The sequence below is a fragment of the Trachypithecus francoisi genome, unplaced genomic scaffold (genome assembly GCF_009764315.1).
Source record: "Trachypithecus francoisi isolate TF-2019V2 unplaced genomic scaffold, Tfra_2.0 Lachesis_group1, whole genome shotgun sequence".
NCBI classification, from domain to species: domain Eukaryota; kingdom Metazoa; phylum Chordata; class Mammalia; order Primates; family Cercopithecidae; genus Trachypithecus; species Trachypithecus francoisi.
The window spans coordinates 43,004,513-43,021,893 of NW_022681454.1; the positions used below are offsets into that span (position 1 = coordinate 43,004,513).

The following is a 17,381-nucleotide window of genomic DNA, read 5'->3' on the forward strand; positions in this document are numbered from 1 at the left end:
AAGTGATAGAAGTCATTTATATAGTATTCAACCTTCTCACTCTATGTATCTGGCCTTTTACTGTCACATCACATCAGCTTGGTCCCTACCGCTTTACAAAGGTGCGTTTTGATATGTGCCTTAGCTTGTTTTTCTATTTGAAATCATCAATCACTAAAAGAAGCACCCATTTGGAATTGAATGCTGTGTTTACTCCAAAAATGCTGAATAAATTAATACAGCAAATACTTACTGATTGATTTTCTATGGTGCACTACACAAAATGCTGTGTGCCTGAAGAAGTCATTCATAACCCCTGAAATCACCACTGGACTAGCTGTGCAGTGGAGCAAAATGTGATCTGAGAGCACAAAGAAGGAAATGATTAATTTTGTCATTTCTCAATCAAGAAAGCTTTATTGAGAAGGTGACATTTCAATTGGGTTTGAAAGGATGCATAGGAGTTTCCCAAGAGGTGGTGGCAGAAAGATAGAAGAAATATCAGGCCAAAAATGGAGCATGTGTAAAGGCATAAAATCTCATGCAAGGACCTAGGATATCCAGGAGAAGGAGAGAAATCCAGGGTATGAGAAGCTTATTATATCAAAAGACAGGGCTAGGAATATTGGTGCAATCAGATAGTGAAGACATTTGTAGGCCATGCTAGAAAGAGTTTGGGTTTTACCGTAATCACTAGAAGATAATCTAACAAGTAGTATGAGGTAAACAATAATATTTATTTATCTTTACAGAAGATAAATAAATGACAGGGAGGCAGTTAAGTGAGAGAGAAAAGGAGCCTGATTTAAGTTAGAAGAAGGAATAAAAACTGGTACTAGTTGGATGTAGGAGCCATTTCTGTAATAGCATTTATTTGAAAACAATATTTTTACGGTTATCAAAAAAGCAAGAATACTATTTATTATATCAACCAGTCCATCCAAAGTCTTATGCAAGATATTGTTTAGACTACTGTGCTTAGAAAACTGTTTCATCTAAAAAGCTCACTCAGAATCAGATTTAAGGCTCACCCATAGCTACCATTTTGAGATTTATTTAGAATATTTCCTATAAATTCCCATTAAATTTCTATTTTATTATACTATGGTATAGATCTTTTATTGCAAGCTACTTTCTTAATAAGATGAGGTGGTTTATGACTAAATATAAATTAAAATAAAATAAAACTATGTATTATATATGTATATATGTGCATTCACATATAAATATATGTATATATACACATTAAAATTTGTCTTTGTTTTTGGTTAATGTGAACTTTATTTTTAGTCCTTCTTGGCTCCTCAGAAATGTTTAAGTTAATAGTTTCAAAAGTTGATGTCCCATGTGGAATTCCAGAGCCTGGATATCCGTATAGAGATAACTAAGATCTGTGTGGCTTTAAAAACTTTTGAGAAAAATTACTTAAATGTTCGATTGTTTTATTTTTTGATAATAGTGTTTAGAAACTCGTGACTTAGCTACTCTTCCCTGAGACCTAACAGAGTATGCTAAATATAAGCTGGTGTATATCACTTTATTGTCTTCTTTAGCTTATTGTGTAAAATAGATTGCCTATGCAGTGGCATGGTGTCTCACCTATGTTCCCTCCAGGGTATCAACCCACAATGCTACGCAGAGACTCTGCTAGGATGTTTTATTGAACATAGCTTTTCCTCTGATCTTGAATGAAGGGAAATGGTGACTACAAAAGGACACATGCATATAATATTGGTAGCATTATTGTTCCTATTAATTACCCTCCCTCATTCTGTCTGTGTGCTCGGTCAACTACTATTCTTCCTAAAGATAAAAACTTAATGATTGCTTTGTGGAGAGAGCCTTCCTTAGCCTCAATTTTGTTAAATTTGCCTCACTCTTTGTGTTCTTAGCATCTTGTAGCATGCCCGTTTTGTACTATTTTCAACAGTTATAAATAAGTTTACATTTATTTGTGTAATCTTTTGTGTAAAGTCTGTCTCCCCCAAAAGTACATTTCCTCAGTAACGGGAAGCAGTTGTGTGTGTGTGTGTGTGCGCGCGCGCATGTGTGGCTTTTTTGCTTAATATATAGCTCTAACGCAGCACAGTGCCTAATCCCTAATGGAGACTCATAATAGTGTTGAATGAATGGATAAATGCATGAATGAGTATGGTAGCACACTTCTACACATTCATAGGTAGTATGGTAAGTGGTTTTTTTTGGCAATCTTAATTGGCAGAGGCCTGATTTCTTTTCCTACCTTTTTCTTATTCCTTGAAGGTATGTGTTTCTTCCTTGGTGATTCATAGATAAGGAAAAATTAAATAGATTATCTTATCTTCATCTGTGAAGTTTGTTACAACAATGTAAAACAAAGTGTCTTGTTCACATGTTACAGCTCACTGCTCCGAATTTTAAGTTGTAAAGTATTTGAGAGAGGTAGAGATTTTTCATGTATTAAAGGGTAATGAGATAGGTTCTTTCCTGGCATATGCAATTATTCTAAATAACTGATTAAGATGCAATGCTGAGATTTACAAAAACAGAACTTGGACATTTCATAGCTTCTCTGGCACGTTCATTCTGGACGTGGAGTCACTACAGTGAAAGCCTTCAATTCACTTGTGCTTCTGAGTACCTGGTCAACAGTGAGTTCGAACCACAGACTCTCATATTCCCTAGACTGGGAGTTCTCTGTACCATTTTTCACTAACACAGTTGTGCTATATCAGTGAGCAGGCAGCTTGCAGGGTGCAATGGAAAGAGGGTAGGTTTTGGAGTCAGCTCAACCTGAATTCAAGATCAACCCGAGCCTTGTACTGATTAACTGAAAGACTCCGGGCATGCTCTTTATTCTCTTTAGACTTTAGTTTCTTTATTTAAAAAATTGAGATAGTTCCTTTATTTTAAAAATGCCTACTTTGTGCCAATGTTTAGAAGTGTTCATGTTTGTAAAGCACTTAACACATTACTATTATCATTATTTTCAGGATTATATTAATTTTAAGAAAAAATAGATTCTGAACCAATTGAAAATATGCAAGAAATATTTCCATAGGTGTCCTGGAGGTCTTGATAAACTATGCTGAGTAATAGAGTAAATAATTTCCACTAGCATAGAATTGAGTGGTGGAGTGTATATAAAAACAAACATGTCTGACATTCTTAGCCAAATACCAACCAGGAAAAGATAATTTCCTAAGAATGTCAATGTGTAAGGAAATGCACTCTCTTTTGTGGACACAGAGGTTTCTTTATAGATCAATTAATAATTAGAATGTCTTTGATAAGAAAAAGGGTGACAATGAGACCTTTAGAATATGCAAATGCAGGGAAAGCAGGGCAGATTGAGATTTACCCTGAAAAATGCTCCAAATCTGTGTATGGGAGTGATCTGTAATGTTTCCCTGACATGTGCCAAGCAGGCTAAAATCTCTATTTTGCTATTGCTGCTACTGCACTTACGATCAGAGAAGGCGATCATCTGATTTCCCTGTCCCCTGTAGGATCCTGCTCTTAGGCTTGGTAATGACAGGATCATGTGGAGGGCAGAGACATGGGACCCAGTAGGGAACAGGAGGTTTTGACTACTGTCAATGCTCAGCATGTGGCACAGGGACCAAAGGGCTGGTTCCAAGGGAAAGACCTGAGGGCAGGGCAGGTAGGGTTGTGGAGGCTGTGTTGAGTAGCAGTGGTTGGATGAGGGAAGTAGGTATTCAGCTGCCTGTCCTCTGTTATGGAGCAGCTTTTTTCCAACCTTAAGCACTCATTACACCGCCTGTATACTAGACACCCAGGTGTCCTGAAAATCAGTGACCATTATGCCTTTAAGTACTTTGCTTAACATAAGCAAAACCTGCATTTCTCCTGCAATGTGGAATCTCCTCCTGTGGTAGTAATGCTGCAAGAGTTATTTGGCTGAGACAGAGCAAATTTCATGTATTTAAGAATATTGAGACAGGTCCTTTCTTGGCGTATGCGTTGTACTCTAAACAACTGACTAAGACACAATGCTTCCATAAGAGAAGAGCCAGGTGGGAGATGTGGACAGCTTTTCTGGTCCATTCATTTTGTTTGGAGTCCTTGTGGGGCATTTTCTTTTGTTTGAGAAAAATGAGGCATGTATTCTCTTTACTGCTTTAGTTCATGTATCAAATTCCCCAGAGTTCTTTCCCATTTTAACTTAGCTATCTCTTAAAAGAAATAGAATATAGCAAAAGTAAAATATTACCAGTTATTACTACATTTAGACTTTAATGTGTTGTCATGGTGCTTTCATTACCTTTGTTCTTACTTTAGAGGTTTCACGTCTCTATTCGTGGCCCAACCAGCAACAAATAAAGCGATATAACTTGCCTCACAGAGCAATATATATTCTCTGTAGCCCTGTATGTTTGTTCATACTGCTTTTGAATGTATCAATTTGACATTTTTTATGGTGATTGTGATGACATAAATTATACAAGATAGACTGAAATAAAACGAAACCAAGAACTAAATATTCCTATACATCACTATAGGATTGTTTAACCTATTTTAGAAACCTCATCCATTCTTTGAGGTCCAGATCAAATGCCACCAATCTCAGAAAGCCTTCTCTACCCTCAAAAGGCACAGTTTTCCTCCTGTTGTGATTTCCTGGCTTATCTATTTTATTCATCATTCATTTGGCACTGATTTTTCATTCTACACTGTGGGTTAGTTTTTTGCACATTTACAAAAAAAAAAAATACTTTTACATAGATGTGTATAGTAACCTCCCTAAGAACTAGAATGTTTTTATTTTTTGAATGAGTCCTGCTTGGCGCCCTGCTTAGCACAAGTAGGAATAAAAAATGTTTAGTGTGTGATTATATTTCTCCCTGTCTTGTTCATTAATTAAAAATTGATCCAATGCCTATTCTGAGCCAGCAACTGTGCTGAGCGCCTAGGACACAGTGTCAACAAGGCAGACATGGTCTCTGTCTTTGATTAAAAATAATTACTCCAGTTTTTCCTTCTTCCTTCTCTATGGTTTTATGTTGGGAAGTAGAGTGGTAGGATGTAGGAAGCAGCTGGACAGGAGAGAAAAATTGAGTAGTTTGAAGAAACACACATTGTACCCTTTCTCACTTTCTTTTTTTTTTTTTTCCTTTTTTTTTTTATTATACTTTAAGTTCTTGGGTACATGTGCATAACATGCAGGTTTGTTACATATGTATACTTATGCCATGTTGGTGTGCTGCATCCATCAACTCGTCAGCACCCATCAATTCATCATTTATATCATGTATACCTCCCCAATGCAATCCCTCCCTCCTCCCCCCTCCCCATGATAGTCCCCAGTGTGTGATGTTCCCCTTCCCGAGTCCAAGTGATCTCATTGTTCAGTTCCCACCTATGAGTGAGAACATGCAGTGTTTGGTTTTCTCTTCTTGTGATAGTTTGCTAAGAATGATGGTTTCCAGCTGCATCCATGTCCCTACAAAGGACGCAAACTCATCCTTTTTTATGGCTGCATAGTATTCCATGGTGTATATGTGCCACATTTTCTTAATCCAGTCTGTCACTGATGGACATTTGGGTTGATTCCAAGTCTTTGCTACTGTGAATAGTGCCACAATAAACATCCATGTGCATGTGTCTTTGTAGTAGAATAATTTATAATCCTTTGGGTATATACCCAGTAGTGGGATGGCTGGGTCATATGGTACATTTAGTTCTAGATCCTTGAGGAATCGCCATACTGTTTTCCATAATGGTTGAACTAGTTTACAATCCCACCAACAGTGTAAAAGTGTTCCTATTTCTCCACATCCTCTCCAACAACTGTTGTTTACTGACTTCTTAATGATTGCCATTCTAACTGGTGTGAGATGGTATCTCATTGTGGTTTTGATTTGCATTTCTCTGATGGCGAGTGATGATGAGCATTTTTTCATGTGTCTGTTGGCTGTATGAATGTCTTCTTTTGAGAAATGTCTGTTCATATTATTTCCCCACTTTTCGATGGGGTTGTTTGTTTTTTTCTTGTATATTTGTTTGAGTTCTTTGTAGATTCTGGATATTAGCCCTTTGTCAAATGAATAGGTTGCAAAAATTTTCTCCCATTCTGTAGGTTGCCTGTTCACTCTGATGGTAGTTTCTTTTGCTGTGCAAAAGCTCTTTAGTTTAATTAGATCCCATTTGTCAATTTTTGCTTTTGCTGCTGTTGCTTTTGGTGTTTTAGACATGAAGTCCTTGCCCATGCCTATGTCCTGAATGGTACTACCTAGATTTTCTTCTAGGGTTTTTATGGTATTAGGTCTAACATTTAAGTCTCTAATCCATCTTGAATTAATCTTCGTATAAGGGGTAAGGAAAGGATCCAGTTTCAGCTTTCTACTTATGGCTAGCCAATTTTCCCAGCACCATTTATTGAATAGGGAATCCTTTCCCCATTTCTTGTTTTTGTCAGGTTTGTCAAAGATCAGATGGCTGTAGATGTGTGGTATTATTTCTGAGGACTCTGTTCTGTTCCATTGGTCTATATCTCTGTTTTGGTACCAGTACCATGCTGTTTTGGTTACTGTAGCCTTGTAGTATAGTTTGAAGTCAGGTAGCGTGATGCCTCCAGCTTTGTCCTTTTGACTTAGGATTGTCTTGGCAATGTGGGCTCTTTTTTAGTTCCATATGAACTTTAAAGCAGTTTGTTCCAATTCTGTGAAGAAACTCACTGGTAGCTTGATGGGAATGGCATTGAATCTATAAATAACCTTGGGCAGTATGGCCATTTTCACGATATTGATTCTTCCTATCCATGAGCATGGTATGTTCTTCCATTTGTTTGTGTCCTCTTTGATTTCACTGAGCAGTGGTTTGTAGTTCTCCTTGAAGAGGTCCTTTACATCCCTTGTAAGCTGGATTCCTAGGTATTTGATTCTCTTTGAAGCAATTGTGAATGGAAGTTCATTCCTGATTTGGCTCTCTGCTTGTCTGTTACTGGTGTATAAGAATGCTTGTGATTTTTGCACATTAATTTTGTATCCTGAGACTTTGCTGAAGTTTCTTATCAGCTTAAGGAGATTTTGGGCTGAGACAATGGGGTTTTCTAAATATACAATCATGTCATCTGCAAACAGGGACAATTTGACTTCTTCTTTTCCTAACTGGATACCCTTGATTTCTTTCTCTTGCCTGATTGCCCTAGCCAGAACTTCCAACACGATGTTGAATAGGAGTGGTGAGAGAGGGCATCCCTGTCTTGTGCCAGTTTTCAAAGGGAATTTTTCCAGTTTTTGCCCATTCAGTATGATATTAGCTGTGGGTTTGTCATAAATAGCTCTTATTATTTTGAGGTACGTTCCATCAATACCAAATTTATTGAGCGTTTTTAGCATGAAGGGCTGTTGAATTTTGTCAAAAGCCTTTTCTGCATCTATTGAGATAATCATGTGGTTCTTGTCTTTGTTTCTGTTTATATGCAGGATTACGTTTATTGATTTGCGAATGTTGAACCAGCCTTGCATCCCAGGGATGAAGCCCACTTGATCATGGTGGATAAGCTTTTTGATGTGCTGCTGAATCCGGTTTGCCAGTATTTTATTGAGAATTTTTGCATCGATGTTCATCAGGGATATTGGTCTAAAATTCTGTTTTTTTTGTTGTGTCTCTGCCAGACTTTGGTATCAGGATTATGTTGGCCTCATAAAATGAGTTAGGGAGGATTCCCTCTTTTTCTATTGATTGAAATAGTTTCAGAAGGAATGGTACCAGCTCCTCCTTGTACCTCTGGTAGAATTCAGCTGTGAATCCATCTGGTCCTGGACTTTTTTTGGTGGGTAGGCTATTAATTGTTGCCTCAATTTCAGAGCCTGCTATTGGTCTATTCAGGGATTCAACTTCTTCCTGGTTTAGTCTTGGGAGAGTGTAAGTGTCCAGGAAATTATCCATTTCTTCTAGATTTTCTAGTTGATTTGTGTAGAGGCATTTATAGTATTCTCTGATGGTAGTTTGTATTTCTGTGGGGTCGGTGGTGATATCCCCTTTATCATTTTTTATTGCATCTATTTGATTCCTCTGTCTTTTCTTCTTTATTAGTCTTGCTAGCGGTCTGTCAATTTTGTTGATCTTTTCAAAAAACCAACTCCTGGATTCATTGATTTTTTGGAGGGTTTTTTGTGTCTCTATCTCCTTCAGTTCTGCTCTGATCTTAGTTATTTCTTGCCTTCTGCTAGCTTTTGAATGTGTTTGCTCTTGCCTCTCTAGTTCTTTTAATTGTGATGTTAGAGTGTCAATTTTAGATCTTTCCTGCTTTCTCTTGTGGGCATTTAGTGCTATACATTTCCCTCTACACACTGCTTTAAATGTGTCCCAGAGATTCTGGTATGTTGTATCTTTGTTCTCATTGGTTTCAAAGAACATCTTTATTTCTGCTTTCATTTCGTTATGTACCCAGTAGTCATTCAGGAGCAGGTTGTTCAGTTTCCATGTAGTTGAGTGGTTTTGATTGAGTTTCTTAGTCCTGAGTTCTAGTTTGATTGCACTGTGGTCTGAGAGATAGTTTGTTATAATTTCTGTTCTTTTACATTTGCTGAGGAGTGCTTTACTTCCAATTATGTGGTCAATTTTGGAATAAGTGGGATGTGGTGCTGAGAAGAATGTATATTCTGTTGATTTGGGGTGGAGAGTTCTATAGATGTCTATTAGGTCCGCTTGGTGCAGAGATGAGTTCAATTCCTGGATATCCTTGTTAACTTTCTGTCTCGTTGATCTGTCTAATGTTGACAGTGGAGTGTTGAAGTCTCCCATTATTATTGTATGGGAGTCTAAGTCTCTTTGTAAGTCTCTAAGGACTTGCTTTATGAATCTGGGTGCTCCTGTATTGGGTGCATATATATTTAGGAGAGTTAGCTCTTCCTGTTGAATTGATCCCTTTACCATTATGTAATGGCCTTCTTTGTCTCTTTTGATCTTTGATAGTTTAAAGTCTGTTTTATCAGAGACTGGGATTGCAACCCCTGCTTTTTTTTGTTCTCCATTTGCTTGGTAGATCTTCCTCCATCCCTTTATTTTGAGCCTATGTATGTCTCTGCATGTGAGATGGGTCTCCTGAATACAGCAGACTGATGGGTCTTGACTCTTTATCCAGTTTGCCAGTCTGTGTCTTTTAATTGGAGCATTTAGTCCACTTACATTTAAGGTTAATATTGTTATGTGTGAACTTGATCCTGTCATTATGATGTTAACTGGTTATTTTGCTCGTTAGTTGATTCAGTTTCTTCCTAGCCTCGATGGTCTTTACATTTTGGCATGTTTTTGCAATGGCTGGTACCGGTTGTTCCTTTCCATGTTTAGGGCTTCCTTCAGGGTCCCTTGTAAGGCAGGCCTGGTGGTGACAAAATCTCTAAGCATTTGCTTATCTGTAAAGGATTTTATTTCTCCTTCACTTATGAAACTTAGTTTGGCTGGATATGAAATTCTGGGTTGAAAATTATTTTCTTTAAGAATGTTGAATATCGGCCCCCACTCTCTTCTGGCTTGTAGAGTTTCTGCCCAGAGATCTGCTGTTAGTCTGATGGGCTTCCCTTTGTGGGTAACCCGACCTTTTTCTCTGGCTGCCCTTAAGATTTTTTCCTTCATTTCAACTTTGGTGAATCTGGCAATTATGGGTCTTGGAGTTGCTCTTCTGGAGGAGTATCTTTGTGGCGTTCTCTGTATTTCCTGAATTTGAATGTTGGCCTGCCCTACTAGATTGGGGAAGTTCTCCTGTATGATATCCTGAAGAGTGTTTTCCAACTTGGTTCCATTTTCCCCCTCACTTTCAGGCACCCCAATCAGACGCAGATTTGGTCTTTTTACATAATCCCATACTTCTTGCAGGCTTTGTTCATTTCTTTTTCTTCTTTTTTCTTTTGCTTTCTCTTCTCGCTTCATTTCATTCATTTGATCCTCAATCGCTGATACTCTTTCTTCCAGTTGATCGAGTCGGTTACTGAAGCTTGTGCATTTGTCACTTATTTCTCGTGTCATGGTTTTCATCTCTGTCATTTCGTTTATGATCTTCTCTGCATTAATTAGTCTAGCTGTCAATTCTTCCACTCTTTTTTCAAGATTTTTAGTTTCTTTGCGCTGGATACATAATTCCTCCTTTAGCTCTGAGAAGTTTGATGGACTGAAGACTTCTTCTCTCATCTCGTCAAAGTCATTCTCTGACCAGCTTTGATCCGTTGCTGGCGATGGGCTTCGCTGCTTTGCAGGGGGAGATGCGCTCTTATTTTTTGAATTTCCAGCTTTTCTGCCCTGCTTCTTCCCCATCTTTGTGGTTTTATCTGTCTCTGGTCTTTGATGATGGTGACGTACTGATGGGGTTTTGGTATAGGTGTCCTTCCTGTTTGATAGTTTTCCATCTGACAGTCAGAAGGACTGTCTGTTGGTCTGTTGGAGATTGCTTGAGGTCCACTCCAGACCCTGTTTGCCTGGGTATCAGCAGCAGAGGTTGCCGACGTTAGAATATTGCTGAACAGCGAGTGTACCTGTCTGATTCTTTCTTTGGAAGCTTCCTCTCAGGGGTGTACTCCACCCTGTGAGGTGTGGGGTGTCAGACTGCCCCTAGTGGGGGATGTCTCCCAGCTAGGCTACTCAGGGGTCAGGGACCCACCTGAGCAGGCAGTCTGTCTGTTCTCAGATCTCAACCTCCGCGTTGGGAGATCCACGGCTCTCCCCAAAGCTGTCAGACAGACTTGTTCGCATCTGCACGGGCCCCCGCTGCTTCCCCTATTGGTCTTCAGCTGTGTGCTGTCCCCAGAGGTGGAGTCTACCGAGACAGGCAGGCTTCCTTGAGCTGCTGTGAGCTCCACCCAGTTCGAGCTTCCCAGCGGCTTTGTTTACCTACTTAAGCCTCAGCAATGGCGGGCGCCCCTCCCCCAGCCTCGCTGCTGCCTTGCGGATAGATCACCGCAGACTGCTGTGTTAGCAGTGAGGGAGGCTCCGTGGGCGTGGGACCCTCCCGGCCAGGTGTGGGATATGTTCTCCTGGTGTGCCTGTTTGATTAAAGCGCAGTATTGGGGTGGGAGTTACCTGATTTTCCAGGTGTTGTGTGTCTCAGTTCCCCTGGCTAGGAAAACGGATTGCCTTCCCCCTTGCACTTCCAGGTGAGGCGATGCCTCGCCCTGCTCCAGCTCTCGCTTGTCAGGCTGCAGCAGCTGACCAGCACCGATTGTCCGGCACTCCCTAGTGAGATGACCCCAGTACCTCAGTTGAAAATGCAGAAATCACCGGTCTTCTGTGTCGCTGGTGCTGGGAGTTGGAGACTGGAGCTGTTCCTATTCGGCCATCTTGCTCCGCCCCCCCTTTCTCACTTTCATAGTAATGTTTTAGAAGTTAAAAGCATTAGCTCTGGAGTTCATGCCCTACCTGTGTTTACATTTTCTCTCTGTGTCTTCTCTGGGTGGCCTTGAAATTGTTATTCAATCTCATTGAGGCTCAACTTCTGCAAATAATAGAATCTGCTACAGCAAAGGAGATGATATTTGTGCCAAACTCAAAATACCTGCTTAAGTTGTGTTGGTAGTTATTATCATTATTGTTGTTTTTGTTATTGTCAGCTACTGTTATCTTTACATGCATGGCTGTTAAGGAGGGCCATGTCTAGTACTGCTTGGAGTAGGGTAGAGATAACTGAGGGTGGGAATTTGCTTCAAGGATTCCTTTCCCAGATGGTAGACTGGCTCCAGGCTCCCTAAACAACCCTGAAGAGTATGCTGGCCCTTTCTGTATTTGGACTTAAACCTGACAGCTGTGAGTTTCCTGGAGCTTGCCTCCTATAGGCAGCCTTCCCCTTACCTGAGGTAAGACTTACTAGATTCAAGAGTTTGGGGCAGTAAGGAAAAATGTCTTCTCCTCCTTGGCATCCTAGTTGCACATTTACTCAGCTCCAAAGGGAAGAATTGTGTTCAGTATTTTGTGGGTTAAGCTTTCCTGGCTAGAACTTTATTTTCTCAAATACTAACAAAAATGGATTTTTCCCCCTACTCTCTCTTGTTAATAGGGTGCTGAGAAAATTTTGTCAATGAATGAATCAGGAGAATTGCAAGACCTCCTAACCAAAATTGAGGTAAATGTGCTTTCAGCAACTTATTTTTAGTAATCAACATGTTAAACACATTCTGATTATAATTGAGTTTTCCTAATTGAATTCTCTCTCCCCATGTTCTTACAGTTATGCAATAGGAGACATGTGGTAGTTTTAATTTGATATCTTCTGTTATTAGGTTTGTTGTATCTAGAGTGACTTTAATGTTAACTTCTAATAATCTCATACTATTAGGTGAGTGTTATGGTCAGCTTTATTTGAGCCCAACTCTCTGTAATACAGGCATTGATGAGGTGTTTCAAATCAGGAAATAGCCTTGAAGCACATTAAAATTTTTCATTGAAACAACTTTATTTTTCCCATGGATCTTCCTACATATAGAAGATCTTCCTACATCATTTACAAAGATTAAATAAAAAGTTATTTCTCCAAAAAGCATGTTTTAATTTGTATTCCTGTGCTTATACATGTAGCATCAGAGAAATACTTATTCAAATACTTATAAAATTAAAATGCAACCGGAAAGCCCTTATTACCTCATTGCTAAATTATTTTATCAGACTCTTCCTCCCTATTTGTAAGAAGATTGTATACTTTATTGTCCTGATTAGGACACTTTGAGAGTGAAAAGTATGCATTAGTAATTGTTCTGGGACGGCAAATGTGAAACAGGACTTTGCCAGAAGAAATAGGTCATATGGTTATCCAGTATCCATATGTCACTACTGGTTATTATTGCTCTAGTCTTTGGTAATCGAATTTCTGATTCTCTACTATTCCTTCCACTGTAGATAAAAGAAAGGACTATGTGGCTTCGTGTGCTTCTTACTACTATCCCTTTGTGTAAGCTTTTCTGTCTGCCTAGAATGATACTGTTCCAATTCCTAATTTCCCTCCAGCATTTTCAAGGCCCATCTTCAGTATCAGTTCTTCCAATAGTCATTTCTGATCTCCCCCGCCTTTGAATTCCTATAACCCTCTTTTTAGGGGGCTTATAAAAGTCTTTTTTGTATTACCTTTCTTTGGGTATTTGACTCACGTCCCAAATGAACTATATGCTCCTTGATTGAAGGATTCATGTTTTATTCATATTGTGACCTTTCCCAGAAGGAAAACAATGGATTCATTCATTCAACAAACATTTATTGAGTATCTACTGTTTACAGGTACTTTGCTAAGGGAGACAATGACGTCCTCTCAATGTACTGCAGACCTATAGCAATAACTCAAAATCATTTTTTATCAGTTTGTGTCACAATACAAACAATAGAGTATGTTTAGACATTGTGGTTCAATGAGGATGATGGCCAGAAATATAGTGCTTATAAAGGAGGAGAATGCTTGGGCTTTAACAAGATAACTTACTATGGTCTGATTCTAAATTCAAAAGCCATGAGATATATACAGAGAGTAAACTTGTTTTTGTAAAATGTTTTAAATTTCCTTTTTTTCCATAATTTATAATTTCTGAAGTATTATTATTTAGAAATCAGAGGATTTTTAGCTCCTTCCTCAGCTCTGCTTCTGGCTGTAAGCCTTTGGACATAACCTTTCACCTGTCAGTATCTTGATTTCTTTATCTATTAACTCAGGGTGTGTACTTGCTTCTCTTAAAACTCTTCTTAGCTAAAAAAGCTGTATGAATAGATCTATTTATTTCTTTCTGTTCTTATATACTACTCCAAACCTGTAAAGTTATTCACTTATATTATTATATATCTTTCTATTTAAACAATTTGGTTTATGTGTATTATTCTCTGTATACATTTTAAACTTATTTAAATGGTATTATGCAGTATCATTGATCTATTTAATTCTTGTTGCATAAATATTGTACTATTTTAATTCTATGGCTTAAGAGCATCTTTTAGGATTTTACAGGATGAATATCTTTCATTGCTTTTCTTTGTATGGGTTGGACTGATTTAGTTATTCTGGACTTTTATTCCATTGAGTCTATAATTATTCAATTCTACAACTTGATCAAGAGTACCATGTTAGATAATCTCTCTCTCTCTCCATGAGCTCGAAAACTTTGGAAAAGAAGATGTTTTTCTCTTCATTAAGTCTGTCTCCATTCTACACATGACATAAATAGGGCACAAATATTTTAAGCTATTTTTAATGTTCAAAATAATGGTATGATATTGACTTTCTAATGTTATAGGAACTCTGCGATGCCATCACTATGTTCGGCTGCTTTGGCCATATAGTAAAACTGGTGGAGAATTTGTAGCCAATCAAGAGCACCCAGAACTCTGCCTGAGAGGTAACTGGAGTTTAAGAGGAAGTAAAGAGACCAGGTGAAAAGAAGCACTGGGAAAGCCATGCAAAGAGGATAAGGGATACAAAATGCAGATCCAAACCCATCCCATTTTTCTGGTTGGCTTTTGACAGTAGAGTAGGAGTTAAATATTCATGATGAAGGAAACATTTCAGTCCTTACTGTATAGCAAGATATATTCTGGCACTTTATACATATTAAATAATTGAAAGCTCACAACTCTGCTAAATGAGTTCTCTTATTATCCCCATTTTACTGGCAAGGGAATGGAGGTACAGAAAGACAAAAATCACTTGCTCAAGAGTGTTTAGGTAGTCGTATTTGATTTATGATTCTAATCAGTCTGATTCCAAACCCATAATGTTAATTAACTATGAACCTATGCTTCCATGACTCTCAAATTAAGTGGCCTGGAGGTATCTAGGAAATCTGACTATATTGTGGCAAGACACAAAACCTGGATTAGTAGTTTCCTAAGAGGTAAGCTACTAAAGGTGTTAGGTTCAGGGAACAGTCTGGATTTTGACACAGGGCTCTGACAGTAGACAGATCCTGGCAAGATCTAGTTTGCTGTTACTTGGGTCACTACATGGTAGTCTATGACCACTCCTGGTCTTCATAATTCAGGTTCCAGTTTCTAGCAGTTATTTCAAGTGATACTGAAGACAGACACTTAGCAGCTGTGGTTGGACAATCAGAAATGGAGTCAGAAAATAATTTCAATTTTTTTTCTGCACCAAGAATCTTATCATACATCCCACCCAACTGAAAATTGCTGTGGAAGCTGAGTGGATCTGATTTGTTGATGAAGATTATTAGCGGCCTCAAACGTGAGGAGCTGGCCAAAGGCAGCAGAAGCTAGTAACACATATGATAGTTGGTATGGAGATCTGGTCTCAGTAGAGCCGGTTGTGCCAATGGGGACTGTGTTCCTGAATTGACAGTTTGCAGGTAATCCTTCCACTAAGATGTGAACTCCATGTGAACACAGATGTTCATTTATTTTTATTATTTACCTCTAGTGCCTAGAACAGGGATTGGCATATCCCAGGGACACATAAATATTTACTGAGGGAATAAATAAATGACTTCTCTTTCATCCAAAGCTTTTTTTGGAGGAGGCAACGCATTTAAGAGATTAAAAGAAAGAGAAAATTATTATTTTATATAAAAGAATGTGTGGCTGAAAGGATGAATGAAACCACTATTTTTTTGGTAAATGATATTTATTTATGTTAATAAATAGGCTAAAAATGAGAAGGAATGAGATGTCTAAGGAGTCCTCAAAAAGCAATAACCAAGATGGATAGCTAATCCTGCTGGTGTCCATGCGGGGAGAGCCAGGGGAGTGCTGAGATGTATTATCATACCAGTGGTTCTGGCAGATACTGAATTAAAGATCTCAGATGGCAGAGAAGCTCTAAGTAAGCTTTGCCTTGTTATTTTTTTGAAGATATGAGTAAATAGTTTTGTTGCCATTTGTACTGAGATTGCCAACATAGTGTCCATTTTCTGTCCTTTTTTTTTTTTTTTTTTTTTTGGTAAAGCTGATAACAATTACTTAATCTGATTCTCCCCTGAGGACTGGCAACTGCTTATTTGTTCTTGAAGAACTGAGCAAAGATTCCCAAATACACACTTAGGATGTCAAAAATGGCACAGGCTATCTGTGCAAGGCACTGGAGGTGTCAGAGACTCTCCTGAGGCTCCCTGGAGAAGTATAGCTCTGCGTGATGGTCCTTCCTAGGGGAAAGGGGGTGGCAACAGCCTATTCTGAGGCTACAGCCACAGATACCACCTACCTGCTCACCTGGGGAATCAGGCTATGTCATCTGCCTCTCTCTGAAATCAAAACATCTATTTAAGTAGGTTTATGGCAGTCCATCCCATCTGGTTTAAGAATCAGACTCCTGTATCCAGGCTTCTACATTTTGAATTATGAGCTACAAATTTCCCCTGTGTCTGCATTTTGTTCAGTGACTTCTTTCTCAACTCTGCAAATTAAGGATGCCGGAAACACTGATGATCAGAAAAGATTCTATTTATTTTTTTAGCAGCTTGGTCAGGCAGAGGGGTATTTGTAGGCATTTAAGCATTTGCTGAATTAAATTTTTGAATCTAGTTTAAAACAAAATACATAGACCAAGATGAATCATCCAGAGATGATTATAATGCCAAGCGTGTGCTCTCTGACAATTTATTTTATGGGTAATACTGCTTCATAGACAATCTGGATGATGAGGTGTATTGTCACAGAGGCTCAAATAAGTTGCTTCCTCTTTGGTCAGGTACTTAAGGGACTTTCAAGCTCTATTGGAATAGGAATTGATGATCTGAGGTTAAAAATAACAAGAATTTCATTTCCTGATCTTGAAGAAGACATGAAGACTCTTGATCTTAGCATCCTGTTTTTATATTGCATAACTGGAGGTAAACTTGCATTCTTGAAATTTGAGTTTTAAATTTCCTTTGTTACAAAGGAAGTCCATTTCACATTCATTCATAAACTTGCCATTATCTTTGTCGTTTGTCGTTTTTGTCCTTTGTTAGAAACAAAAGACATTTTGTGTGCTTTAGTTGAGATGACTGCAATATGGAGCAGACCTATCCAAGACTCAAGGGTGAGGCTTAGGACAACAGAGAAGTGTCTGGTTCACGGCTGTATTCCTATTGCCTTACACAGTGCCTGGCTAGTGAATACTCAATATATATTTGTGGAATGAAATGAATAAGTAGAAGGTCTCACTCACTGAGTATCTGTTTTTTAAAACTCACTCACAGGAATAAATGAACAGAAAGAAGTAAAGTGGAGGGTGAATTCTCATTCTTTTTTTTTTTTTGAATTCCACCCCAAAGTGACTTGTCTCAACCCAAACCACTATTCAGAGGAGAGGAGACAGTCAGTGGATTCAGTACTCTGTGTGCTATTCTCAACCAGGTCTGCCTGCCTGGATTCTTAATTGCTTGCAGGTCAAACTTTCCACAGTCAGTCTCTTCATTGAAAGTGGAAGTCAGTTTTTTTTTTTTTTACTAATAGTAGTGAAGCCTGTTTTGTTACTACTTAGTAATGCTACTAATAGTAAT

The 17,381-nt window shown here is 38.5% G+C and overlaps 1 protein-coding gene across 1 annotated transcript in view; it reads left to right on the forward strand.

The window, feature by feature from the left end:
* Positions 1–17,381, forward strand: part of GRXCR1 (glutaredoxin and cysteine rich domain containing 1) — a 149,433-nt gene that overhangs the window by 127,496 nt on the left and 4,556 nt on the right. The window contains exon 3 of the mRNA XM_033214113.1: positions 11,969–12,034. Coding sequence (XP_033070004.1) covers positions 11,969–12,034 — 66 coding nt within the window. The remainder of the gene's footprint in view (positions 1–11,968; positions 12,035–17,381) is intronic.